Below are 12,728 nucleotides of genomic sequence, written 5' to 3' on the forward strand. Positions count from 1 at the left end.
GGTGGTCATCTGCCTTGACCAAGCAGTTGGTTGGCTGGAGACTGCCAGCAACTGATGAAACATGCTTCTGCTGTATTTGAGGAGGTTGTGTTTTCAGTGCCAATTGTTTGTTTATTTGTTACTAGGATACCTACAAACATGTCAACAGACTTCAGTGAGGGGGGGGGGCAGTACAAAGAATAATGGGTTAGGTTCTGGTGCAGATTCAGAATTGTTTGTACAATTTTCCATAAACGTTTAACCCCTGATGTGACAGCTCAGTAATTCATAGTACACAGTTATTTCAGGTACTTTGACTAGTTAGCTGGGAACACTTTGTCAACCTCATGAGCACCTTAAACCTAAGAGCCTTCAAGAGTCAAAGGAGTGCTTTATGCCAGTGTGTATGTTTTTGTACTTCTAAGCTTGTTAGAACCGTATAGATTTTTAGACTTTGGGAACAAGGAGTGAAGTGAATTAAGTCTTGCTGGCCCTCATTTTTTCAGGGGATGTATAATTAATCTTTTATAGCATTCATCGACACCAGTACAAATGCTTACAGTGTATGGGTCATTTTGGCCAATGACAACATTTGGTTGTTTAGTTGGTAGGACTGGTAAGGTACAGGACTTGATCTATGTTAGACATTGGAATTGCTGCCAACATAGATCAAGTCCTGTATTTATCAAGACCTTTTTCACAGCAGCCATATTGACATGAAATAGTAAAGTTAACATGGGTGTTATCCGTGATAATTATTAAAGCTCTATTGCCCTCAGGAAAGTTCTTAATTATTTATTGTTCAGTTTGTGAGTAGGAGTAAAAGTGAAGGATTTTTATTTCTATATTTTACTTAAGTCAAATATGTCACTTTAAGCAGTTCGATGACTGGGGGCAGTTTCCTCAGTTGGACAAACAACCAATCAGAGTCTTATAGGTTCAATTTAGAATAGGGATGACATAAAAACTTCCACATAAAGGAAAGAAAATCAGTAATATCTAATATCATTGTTGTCTATTCCGCAACCACTAGATGACATAGTTCTTCTTACTATCAGACAAGTTTGGGTTATGGTAAGTTAGAAGTTTCTACTGTAGAAAAGGATCTTGGTTATGTACACACTTGATGGTGCGGATAGCCTGGTTAATGTAAGAGTTTATGATAAATAGACTCATGCATCCATCTTCATAAGCACTGAAATAGATGACAGTAAAGTGATGTGAGGCCAAGGTCAGCAGCAGTGTAGCAGGTTTGTTTTACAGACAGACTGTTAAAATATTCATCCACAAAGGGTTAGATTCCTCTGCAAACTGGGACACACTGTCTTCACATGGTGTTATAACCAGGACACACAAATTAGTGATCGACCTGCAGGAGGTTGATTAATGACAGTCTCACCCAAGGGACTTGACTGCACTGTTTTATGGTTCTATTACTTACTATTTAAAGCCCCTGCAAGGAACTTTCATTTTGTGTTGATTCTGCCGCCAGAATCAACACAAAATGAAAGTTCCTGCAGACAAAGGTAGTGGTGTTTCCACTGCCTTGTTTCATTGATGTCCAGGGGAATTCCAACCCGATGGCAGGCCTTCAGAATAACTATATAGAAATAGCCAATCTTCTCTCTGATGGTCTTGTTTGTTTATGTGGGTCGTATAGACCATAGTTCCATAACCAATTAAAAACTCATTGTAGTACGTTTTTAGGCCGAAAAATAGTTTATACCATAGCTACCTTCTACATACTGATGAAATAAAATACTGCGTACTAATATCAAGGGTGCATTTTCTTTGTTAAAGTTGCAGTAGGTAACTTTTATAAAAAAAACGTTGTCATATTTGCTTAAACTTGATCCTGACTGTACATGAGACAGATAATAATAGGTTCCTCTGACTCATTGTACTGTATTTGCAAGAATCCACGGGGCCTAAACAAAAACAACCAATCAGAACCAAGAAGGTTAGTTGATTGTTGAGTCTCATTCCCCGGTTGTCAAATACACACGCTTTAGGACCTTGAGAATAACACTCTACAATCAACTATCTTCAAACCTCCAACTCAAAGCATATTTAAATCTTTCTCAGCTCGAAAGACCTACTGAGATACATCTCAAAATGTTCTTGACTTTCCATAATTTAGGTCCTGTGTACACGACAGCATTTTTTGTATCAAACTGTGTAAACTTTTGTATGTTTTCATTCACACATCAATGTCGTTTTTGGGGTGTTGAAAACCCAAACTTGTTAAACAGGTACCACAGTGCAATTTTTTGGAAACACTACCCTTATCGTCGCCATGTGAACTGCAAATAAGTGCCTCGAAAATATCTGTGTATTTTGACTGGCATGATTCCCAATTAGTGTTTTATTGAAATTTCCATCCCACGTCATTGTCCAGACAAAATGATCTGTTTTTGAATGTGCATTATCCATCTTCTCCTCCTGTTTATACTCACCACGCTGTAGACTAAAGCATTTGTATGCAGGCATGTGGTTCTTTTGTGGTACTGAGTTGCAAAATTATACCGCCACCTACCGGCCTGACATGCATACTATAATGTAGGGACTGGACGATTTACGATATTGCGATAAAGAACACTCGATAAATTTATTAAGGTGAATTTCCCATATTGTGATAATCGGGATAATCATGAATATCTTTGCAGGGTTTCACTTGAAAAAGCTATCTCGCTAGTATAGATTCCTGGTCCGCTGGTCAGCCATAACATTGTGAGCACTGACATTTCCCACGCCGACTACAACGTTTTCGATCGATTTTGTAACGCAAAGAAAAAACTTCAGGAAATATATTGGTACATCAAAATCATGAGATGTTTATTTTGTAGATTATATTTATTATGAGGTCAAACTTCTGAGACTGTATTGGGAAAAAAAGCTTTAGAAGTAGAAGATGCTAGTCAAAAGTTTTACTAACTATGACTTTTTTAGGTCAAATGTTTTACTTACTAAATCCAAGTTGTGACTTTTAAGCGGCAAAAATTATGGTATAAGATGTCTAAATTATGAGATACTGACTCAATCATTTGGTCAACAACATTTTTAAATATGAATTCATATTTCCACTTCAATCTCATAATTTTAATTTATCATGCGTTTTTATTGTTCTGATTTTTATCATACTTTTTTTTGCCTAACTGGCATTAATGGTATTCCATACTGCGCTGCCATTCTGCAGACAGACTGCTGACCAAATCTGAGAACTTGAAAAAAAAATGTAACTTTAACAAAGTTAAAAGACTGTAATGGAACTATTTTCCCACATTTCCAACTGACCATTTTCTTTCATTTCTGTCCATCCAGAAGCTGCTGACAAAAAGATTTGGATTTGATAATAATACAAGTATGTTTGTATTAATGATACAGAAGCAGCTGAATATCTATTCATTCAGTGCTTTCATACATAAAGTTGGTGGACTGAATTCAAGAGTTACTGCTAGATTAAAAGCAATATATGCTATATTTGCAGAAAGGTTGCATTATTTTTATTTCAATCACAAAGCTAACATGTAAAAAATATCCCTCCCAGTGTGCAGTGTGTTAGAGAAACTAAGGTTTGTGAAATCGTAGGGCCCTAGAGCCTGAATGGCTTAATCTATGGTAATGAAAACATGATTCCTATATTCAGGTGATTATACACTAATGAAAACATTAGTAACAAAATGAATATTATATTTCATTTCTGACAATAGATCCTCCTAAGTGTTACACACTGGACCTTTTAAGGGATCATTATGGGAGTTTAGAAAGCTTTGAATGGAAATCCTAAAATAAATGAAAACTAAATTACCTCTAAATGTTCTAATTAATGGCTAAGCTGATGTTATAATAGCTCACATTATAAAGACAATGATCGTCTGTCTCTTCATGATTCCAACATGAACTAAAGATTGTCAAACTTTTTAAATTCATTCTTTTTTTTGTGATCTAGCCAAAGCATGTTTGGGATGTTTTTTTGATTAACTTAACTAGAAAAGAGTCGAAGCATGAAAATAACTGTTGTTTGTTGTTGTTGTTAACAACAGTGATGTCAGTTAGATTTAGTTAGCTTAGAGCTATGAAATATCAAATCATCCATGTTTGCTTTTTATATCTCAGCCTTTCTTGCCATCAAGTGTTTAAAAACTACAGGTTATGAACTTTTTTAAAACACAAAAAAAAACAAAAAATGATCTTAGCGGTATCAGCCATGAGAAGCCGGTATTTATCAGTTGTGGTATTGGCTGAAGAAAAATCCATATGCTACATCCCTAGTTGTGAACACTGCAAAAAGATGGATTCCACAAATGATAGGAGTCAAAACACCAGCTGCATTTGAACTAAACTGTTTGAAATGGAAGGTGGAGCTGTATGCACTGGCACTTAGGGGGTTAAACTTGTGAGAACATTGTTGCTATAGGCATCTGACAACAAAGTGGATTGGTCCACTTTTAAGAAATGTTCATGATTTGTACCTTACTTCATTTTAAAAATACTGCACTTATACTGCATACTGTTCTTTAGCACATCTATTCAGGATCCAGTTATCAGCACTATAGTACTCACCATTCACACTTCTCTTATATACTGTACTGTACATATTTTCTATATATCGTTATGTACTGTAGTTTAATGTACATATTTTTACACACTCTTATTTTATATTTTCTGCATATATTGTTATATATTGTTTAATTTTGTTATAATTATATTTCTTATAATGTCTTGTTTAGCTATTTGAGCAACTGTAACTCAACCAATTTCCTCCCGGGGATCAATAAAGTATTTCTGATTCAGATTTTTCAACCTGCTTTTTTTTTTTATCCAAGAAACTTCAAACACACTGTTGCAAATGTTTAGACCTGAGGCTCAGGCTGCAACATCAAGCTTTTAACAGTTAGCCACAGCACTTCTAAATTTATCTTGAGGCATAGTGCAACACAGCCAAAATCCAAATCCAACCAAATGCCAGGTATCCATATATTTTAATGTACTGATGCTTCACTGACCAAAATAGGAACCTTTGTTAGTAATGAACATATGGAAGAAAAAACATACACAGGTGCCTTCCTCTTAATCACCCATCATACATTATTATTACATTAAGAGGATAAGTTGGATGGAAATGAGGTTATTTAATTAGCCTATTATTAATATTGTTTGTGCTATTTTTGTCTCTACAAAGTAAATAAAACTCCATAGTAAAAAGATAGTAAGTAAAATGTTAACAAAGTAAAACTACACTTAAGTATGATTAGAAACACGTTTTAATTATCAATAGTAAAACTATTTAAGGCAGAATGGCTATTTTCAGGTTGTTATATCTATTTAATTTGTCTTTTTCTGGTTCTTCTGTAAGTTGCAGTATGGCTGAAGTTTTAAAGAAATATTGAACTCTTTTACTTTACTTTTTAGCAATACCACATTATAAAAATACTCAATTTGAAGTAAAAGTAGCCTACTGCATTCAAAAGGACAGATGGCTTTTAACAACAAAATGGATTTGAAGCAGAGCTTTGATCGGTCCAGATATTCAGGTCCGACCCGTATAAATTATTAAATTATTAACAAATTCACTCATTTAATTACAGTTGCATGCATTATTAATAATACATATGTATATATAGCAAAAGAATAACAATTCTGTCCGAGCCCGACCCAATCCCGACCTATGGCAGCTGTTGTGGGCCCAAACCTCACGGGTTGTGTCAGGTCCAATCGGGTTCGGGCTGAAAATTAAAGTCTTATATGAAGTAGGTCTATCTAACTCTTTTTTATGAAGAGTTTGAGTTCATTCAAAACCAATGTACCACTCCATCCCTGCATGACAATAAAGCAGCTGCTTTATTATTTATTAAGCTAATAGCGTGTGCACCTCCCGCCTCACCTCCTCTGCCTCTCCCCGGTGTAAACCACGAGCTGCCAGTCCGGTTCTCAGTTCGTTGATGTCAACCCTGCCATCTTTATTCAGGTCCAGCTGCTTGAACATCTCCGCATACCTCCTCTCTCGGTCCGGGTCCAGAGACGCTCCACTGTCTCCGCTCTCTTCGCTTCCTCCGCGGCGAGTCTGGGCGCAGAACTGCTCCTCGTCTTCGCCCATGTGAAAGAGAAAACGCCGGGTTTCTGTACCGGTCGACCGGCGAGCAACGAGTGCTAGGTTTGTCCGCGTTTCCAGAAAGACCGGACCGCTACCTTCACAGTTTACCGGAACGGAGGCGGCTAAACGGAGGAGAGCTGAGCGTGACTGCGCTGTTCGTCCACTCCTTCTGCCGAGGAACTTCTCTCCAGACGGACGGATGGATGGATGGATGGATGAATGTGGCTTAGACAAACTCTCGATTAATCCCCGTGTCAGTTACATCCTCCGTCACACCGGCACGCGCAAATCCATGAACTCATTCACATGAATTAAAGTTTCCGTCACAGGAGGCGCTCGCGACTGAGCGGTCGGTTTTTACCGCAGTCTCTGACACATCTGTGCGCGCGCGAGGAGCCCAATATTTTTTTCCAACAAGGTTGGATTATTGTTTGTGTTTTACAGCCAGCGCGGTTTAACACCCCACAGCAGCACGGGGAGAGTGGCTAAAACGCGTTTAGCTCCGCACATTTAATCCACCCACTCTCTCTCTCTGACGCCGCGCGGCACTGCTGCATCACATCACGTAGGGCAACTTCAACGCGCGCACTCGCAGCAGCTCGCAGGCGACGCTCGAGCGCAGGGACGTTAAGAGAGAGAGGGTAGTGAGGTAACACCGTTTACTACCTGTTATTGGTTTGGTGATTTCAGTAGTTCTGTTTTACATCTTCAATAATCATTTAAAAGATCTTTTAGGGGGCGTTTCCGTGGGTGGGGGGCGGTCAGATAGACTACCCCTCCATTATCCTTACATCTTCCACCCCACTAGGCTGTAGTAGGCTCCGTTTTATCATGCTAACGTGTCTCCTCGCATCCCTTGCTCGCTCCTTCCTCTATGGGAGAGAGATATGGAGACTTGTATAGCGCCTTCCAAGAACGACTTTTAAAGACGTGAAAGCCCATCAAACAGAAACGAACTAATTCACTTAAATTCGGGGTTCAGTATCTTGCTCAAGGATACTTCGACATGTGTCGGGAGGAGCCGGGGATCGAACCAACAACCTTCCGATTAGTGGACGACCTCTTCCTCTGCGCCACAGCCGCCCAATATACCATATATGCTCTATAACGACATATATAGGCCATATAAAACTTTTTAAATCATTTATAATATGATGATACAACACTGAATGACCTATTTCTGTGTAACGAGTAAAACCCTGGAAATAGCCATTTTGCATAATGGATATTTTTTATGTAATACAATTTTGATATTGTAATTATTCTAATTAATTAAAACGTGGGTTGGACTATGCTTATATGTACTTTTACTTTGGTAACATTTTGCATGCAGGATAAACAGTACATAATACTACTACTAATAATAATAATAATACTAATAATAATAATAAGATCTGAATACTTTATCCACCACTGTGTTATTTGGCAGTGCTGTAGATCACTGTGTGACAACCACTGATAGCTGGGCTTGGGTATTAATAGCATTAATAATGGGGATTGTGAGCTGTGACGCGCAGCAGAGGATAGTGAAATGCCTGGTCAGCATTCACAGGATAGGGCAGAGAGAGAGAGAGAGAGAGATTAAAATGGTCTCACACAGACCTTTATTGATGTCACATTGACTTTAGCCAAATATTTGTATTAACATTTTAAAAATTCAGCTGACACATTGATCCAGAGACAACATACAGTGGGCCATAAAGGTCAGAGCTGCTGTTCCCTCACAATATTTCCAAATTCCAATGTTAGGGACTTCTTGGTCCAGCCTCAAATTTCTCATCCACAGAGAAAAACATATCTGGATGTGGTGTCTGACTGTTTCCAAACCATTTCTGTGCTGCTGTAAGAATGGCTATATATGTAAATGATTGCACTCCGTGGTACGTTTTCATGCACTCTAGTCATTCATATGCCTTTCATTCATGTCAGAAAATGTGACGTGAAATCCTCAGTAGCCTCTGCATTTGTAAGAGCGCTCAGTCACAAACAGTTTGTTGCTTTCCAGCAGTGATGGAAGAAGTCCTGCATTCAAAAACTTACCAACTGTAAAACAAAAAGGTAAAAGTATTATCAGTAAAATGTTCCCTGTGAGTGTGTTTTTGGATTTGGACCGTTGCATGTATAACATCTTTTGCCTACCTACCCTTTCCTCACAGCCTTTTGTGCCATTCTGCCCGAATCAGTGCATTTTCCATCCCAAACACATTACATGCATAAATATGCATACAAATATTTATATAATACCTTATATTATCAATCAACGTGTCTGAACTTTGTTCTAACTGCAGTTTGAAGCTATATTATGAAATAAAAATTACATAGAACACTGAAAATAAATAAATAAATACACTTCACCATGAAATACAATGATTACAATCCTTCACACTTTTTTTTGCATTATTGTGTGACTTTTTCCAAATTAGACTTAAAATACACATTTTATTTGTCTCCCTCGGTTTTCACTTAGTCCTCTTACCCTGACATATTCCCCCCTCTCTGAAAGAAAATTTGGGACATTTCTCCAGTCACATGACCAACAAGAAGTAACATCAGAGCTTCTGAAGGCAAAGAAGAAAAGAAATGGCCAGAGATGAACAATAACAAAGTTTGAATAGTTAAAAAACGTGTGTGTTATTAGATACAGTGCTGAAAAAAGATATATATTAGATCTTAATTGATCAGTGTATCTATTATTTTACTGTCACCACTGCCTACAATCAAGATTCTTAGTGGAAATTATAATATGCAGAATTGTTGTAAATAAAGTTGTAAGAATGAAACAAAATGAGGAGGGAAACAAAAGAAGACGTTTGGCAGAAGAATACATAAGAAACACATCCTAAGTAATCAGGACATTTACATAGATGGTTCTAAAGGTACGCATGGCAAAGTAGAATGAATGGATCCATTAAATTAATAAGAGAAGACTTAGTATTAGAAATTCATCGGAGCCGTTACCTGCTCATATTGGTATTAAAGGGAATGAAGGAACAAAATGGCCAACAGTACAACAAATAAGGAAAGTATTAGATATACATAGATATCCCTTTTGGTAAAGGGGAAGGAAAAGCAATAATTAAAAGTATGGGACAGGGATGATATTACAAAGTACAGAAATCAATAAATGCACAGTTTGTTAGGAGGAAAAATAGGAGAGAGGGAGTCATTTTAACTAGATTAAGGTTTGATCACACAGGTCTTAACAACAATCTATTCATAGAGGGGAAAACAGGTCAGAAGAATGCTCCCATTGCAAAACAGTAGAAAATGTAGAACACGCACTTAAAAAATGCAATAAATATAAGGAAGAAAGGGAACTGCTTGTGCGAAGGATCAGGAGGTAGAGAATGGAACATGGAGGGAATACTGGAGAAAACTGGAGAAGGGGTAAAGGATGCGCAGAAAGGTATAATAGAATTTTTGAATGATACGATGACAGCTAAGCCAGGGTAGTTTAGGGGTGAAGATTGTAATTTAATTGAATTTAATTGAATTTAATTCAGTTCATACTTGGTAGTAATGTAAAACCCATGTCTGCTTACTCCTGTACAGTAGGCGGCGGTATGCTCATTCAAAGTAAACAATTGCGAAGAAGAAGAAGAACCCCCGACCCCCCCGCCCCAACCCATTGAGACGCTTGGCTGCTGCTGCACGCCGCACATAAACATCTTTATGATATATTGCCTCCCTAAAAACAACGGCACCGAAGTCAGACAAAAACAAGATGCCTTTGCCTGTGCAAGTGTTTAACTTCCAGGTAAGTGGTAGCCGTTGCAGCGCTTGTCTTTTCCAACCAGCAAAGCTTGAACGGGATGCATCTTCAGTACCAGCGGCGTAACCTTAGCAGCTAGCCAGCTAGGTTAGCTACAGAAACTTAGCTATGGTTCAGCTCATGATCCCAATTTAACCCAACGCAAGCATCATTAGCTACTTGTGTTTTATTGGGAGCACGAATCAATAACGAAACAATACGTTGGTGGTTTAAAAGTTAGAAGAATTAACGTTAAGTCTTCAAATTGTTGGCATGTTAAAAAAACGTTAAAAGGTTGACATTACTGCCCTCAACGTTGCAGTGCATCTTCGTGAAGTAAAGGGATAGCGTTAATGAATTCCATATTAATGAATACTGCTTGGGGCATTGTATTATGCCATTAAGGAATGGTCCTCAAAATTTTACAAATGCATGTATGTTTGCCAGTGAACCATTAGAAACTGGGATTGTTTTAATGGAGTTTGGAAGTAACTGCTAACAACAGACTGAAGGCCTCTGTTTGCTAACAACATTAACGTTAGTAGTGACGGTTCACTGCCAAAACAGAACTGACGGCAGTAGTTACCTTTTACTGAAGTATCGTATATTCATCGTATGTTTGATTCTTCGTTAAAGCGAAAAAAATACAGAGACTTTAGAACAATTTGTGTTTATCTTTGTAGCTAACGAGAGCTAGCATTACCGAGCAGACTTCCTGTAATTTGCAGTTTGTTACATTAGCTCGACATAGCAGGGAGACAGACAGGTAGACAGACTAACACACTGTATACAATTCGCAAGAAGTTTCCTGTGCTAGCTAGCATAACGTTGGTTGTATCCGTGGCGACGCCAAACTGCCGTTAAGAATCAAGCATGGACATTTTTCCTTGCAAGGCTGTTGTGAGTAATTGTTGTCCACCGTTAAAATACGCATACATACTGTATATCAACTGTGCAGGGTATTTCCAATACAGTTAATCCTCACATCGCCATTCACCAATGCATTGACAACTACCATTAGCAATATAAGGCTTTCTTGAAGGCTTGCAGTTAAGTGATGGGCGCTTATTTAATATAAGTATTGAAGCTGCAGTAAATCATTTTTAAAAAATGGCTGTTTTCGTTCAGGCCCGATGGATTCTTGCAAATGCCATTAGGAGCTCTAGGAGGAGCCAGATTTTTTCACAGATTATCTGTCTCGTTCTGCTGACAGGATACAGTCAAAATTTCACCAAATATGACAAAAAGTTGTTTTTATAAAAGTTACCTTCTGCAGCTTTAATAATATCTTTATACAGCACTTTTCAAAAACAGGTTACACAGTGCTTTACAAAGACATTAAAACAAGATGAATTTGCAAATAAAAATAAATAAATAATATATATAGCGAGGCATGAATTACTAAAACACACTAAAAAACAGTGATTGGAATTTGTTAACCAACATCACTCATAAAAACATAAGAGTGACAGATTTAAGAGAAAGCCATTCCTAACAAGTGTGTTTTTAAGAGAGATTTAAAAGAAAAAACAGAGCTAGCCTGACGATCTCATCCGGCATGGGGCTGTGACTCCAAAGACTTGGCCTCTTCTGGTTTTTAACCTTGACCTACTACCAGTCCACTGACAGAGGGCTACATTCAGGCTCCTAAGGGGTTAGTAAGTCAGTGACATAATCGGGGGCTCACCGTTTCCAGATTGTTGGTGGATAAAAAAAGATCTATGGATGATGGATGATGGAATGACTAACTTCACCTGTTGATCAAAGTTTATTATCAAAGAAACATATTTCTGAGCCCACTGCAACCGTTTCTGCTTGTGAGCATTGTTTAGGGGTGGCTGAATAATAGGTTTATGCACACTTGCAAACCTCTGGAGGATCCTACACCTTGAGGTTCGCGGGACTCCAGAGGCACCTGCTTTTCAATGGCATTTTAGCAGCTGCTCTCCTAATCCTACGAATTTGTCTGGCAGAAACCTTCCTCATTATGCCTTTATCTGCACGAACCCGTCTGTGCTCTGAATCAGCCACAAATCTCTTCACAGTACGATGATCACACTTAAGTTTTCTTGAAATATCCAATGTTTTCGTACCCTTGTCCAAGGTATTGCACTATTTCACGCTTTTTGCAGCAGAGAGATCCTTTCTTTCCCATATTGCTTGAAACCTGGCCTGCTTAATAATGTGGAACATCCTTCTTAAGTAGTTTTCCTTTGATTGGGCTCACCTGGCAAAACTAATTCATCTGACAGATGTCTGAGATTGATTTCAATGATCCAAAGAGCCCTGAGACACAATACCATCCATGAGTTTAATTGAAAAACTGAAAATTAAATGTTTATGACACTTAAATCCAATGTGCATAATAATTTGGAATGCGGTGTACAGTGCCAACACTAGCTAACTGTCGCTGGTGTGGTTCATATTTCAGGAACCTTCAGAGAACGTCACTGACCGTCGAGGAAAGTGGATCTTCCGGCCGTCAGACTTTTGTCGCTCTGCAGAGAGAAAGAAGAGACGCTGACTCGTACACATCCTCACACTGAATACAGGTGGTTTTATTTCTGCTTCCTGTCTCACCCTTCCTGTCTCACCTCTTTGAGGAGCCTCAGCAGGTTCTTCTTGCTGCTGCTCTCTGCTGCCTGCTGGTCTGGGGTCAGTCTGCTGAAGTCTCTGCAGCGCTGAGGCTTCAGATCGTTACGACCGTACAGACGACCTTCGATACTGTTGAAGATGACCGACAGGGACCTGGGCAACAGGCCGCTGTCGTGATCCGGACCTGAGAGACAGACGGGAGGAGAGACAGACAGTCAGAAAGCCTGCAGCACACACCGGATAGAAACCAGAGACAGTCAGAGGAGCCCAGACGTCTGGATTGTGTTGTATTGTGTTATATTGTATTGT

At 38.6% G+C, this 12,728-nt stretch overlaps 2 protein-coding genes and 1 long non-coding RNA gene across 3 annotated transcripts in view; 2 read left to right on the top strand and 1 right to left on the bottom strand.

The window, feature by feature from the left end:
• The window catches only part of zgc:158403 (tetratricopeptide repeat protein 39A), a gene marked incomplete at its 5' end in the record, with an annotated part of 767,589 nt that overhangs the window by 531,600 nt on the left and 223,261 nt on the right, over positions 1-12,728 (top strand).
• Positions 9,690-12,728, top strand: part of gps1 (G protein pathway suppressor 1) — a 7,838-nt gene continuing 4,799 nt past the window's right edge. Inside the window, exon 1 of the mRNA XM_035654930.1 lies at positions 9,690-9,830. Coding sequence (XP_035510823.1) covers positions 9,798-9,830 — 33 coding nt within the window. The 5' untranslated portion in view covers positions 9,690-9,797. The remainder of the gene's footprint in view (positions 9,831-12,728) is intronic.
• Positions 12,246-12,728, bottom strand: part of LOC118322523 — a 1,415-nt gene continuing 932 nt past the window's right edge. Inside the window, exons 3-4 of the long non-coding RNA XR_004796459.1 lie at positions 12,419-12,603; positions 12,246-12,322 (exon numbers count right to left, since the gene is read on the bottom strand). This is a non-coding gene — a long non-coding RNA (uncharacterized LOC118322523). The remainder of the gene's footprint in view (positions 12,323-12,418; positions 12,604-12,728) is intronic.

Source organism: Morone saxatilis, unplaced genomic scaffold (genome assembly GCF_004916995.1).
Source record: "Morone saxatilis isolate NCDOM2014 unplaced genomic scaffold, NCSU_SB_2.0 Contig14, whole genome shotgun sequence".
Taxonomy (NCBI): domain Eukaryota; kingdom Metazoa; phylum Chordata; class Actinopteri; family Moronidae; genus Morone; species Morone saxatilis.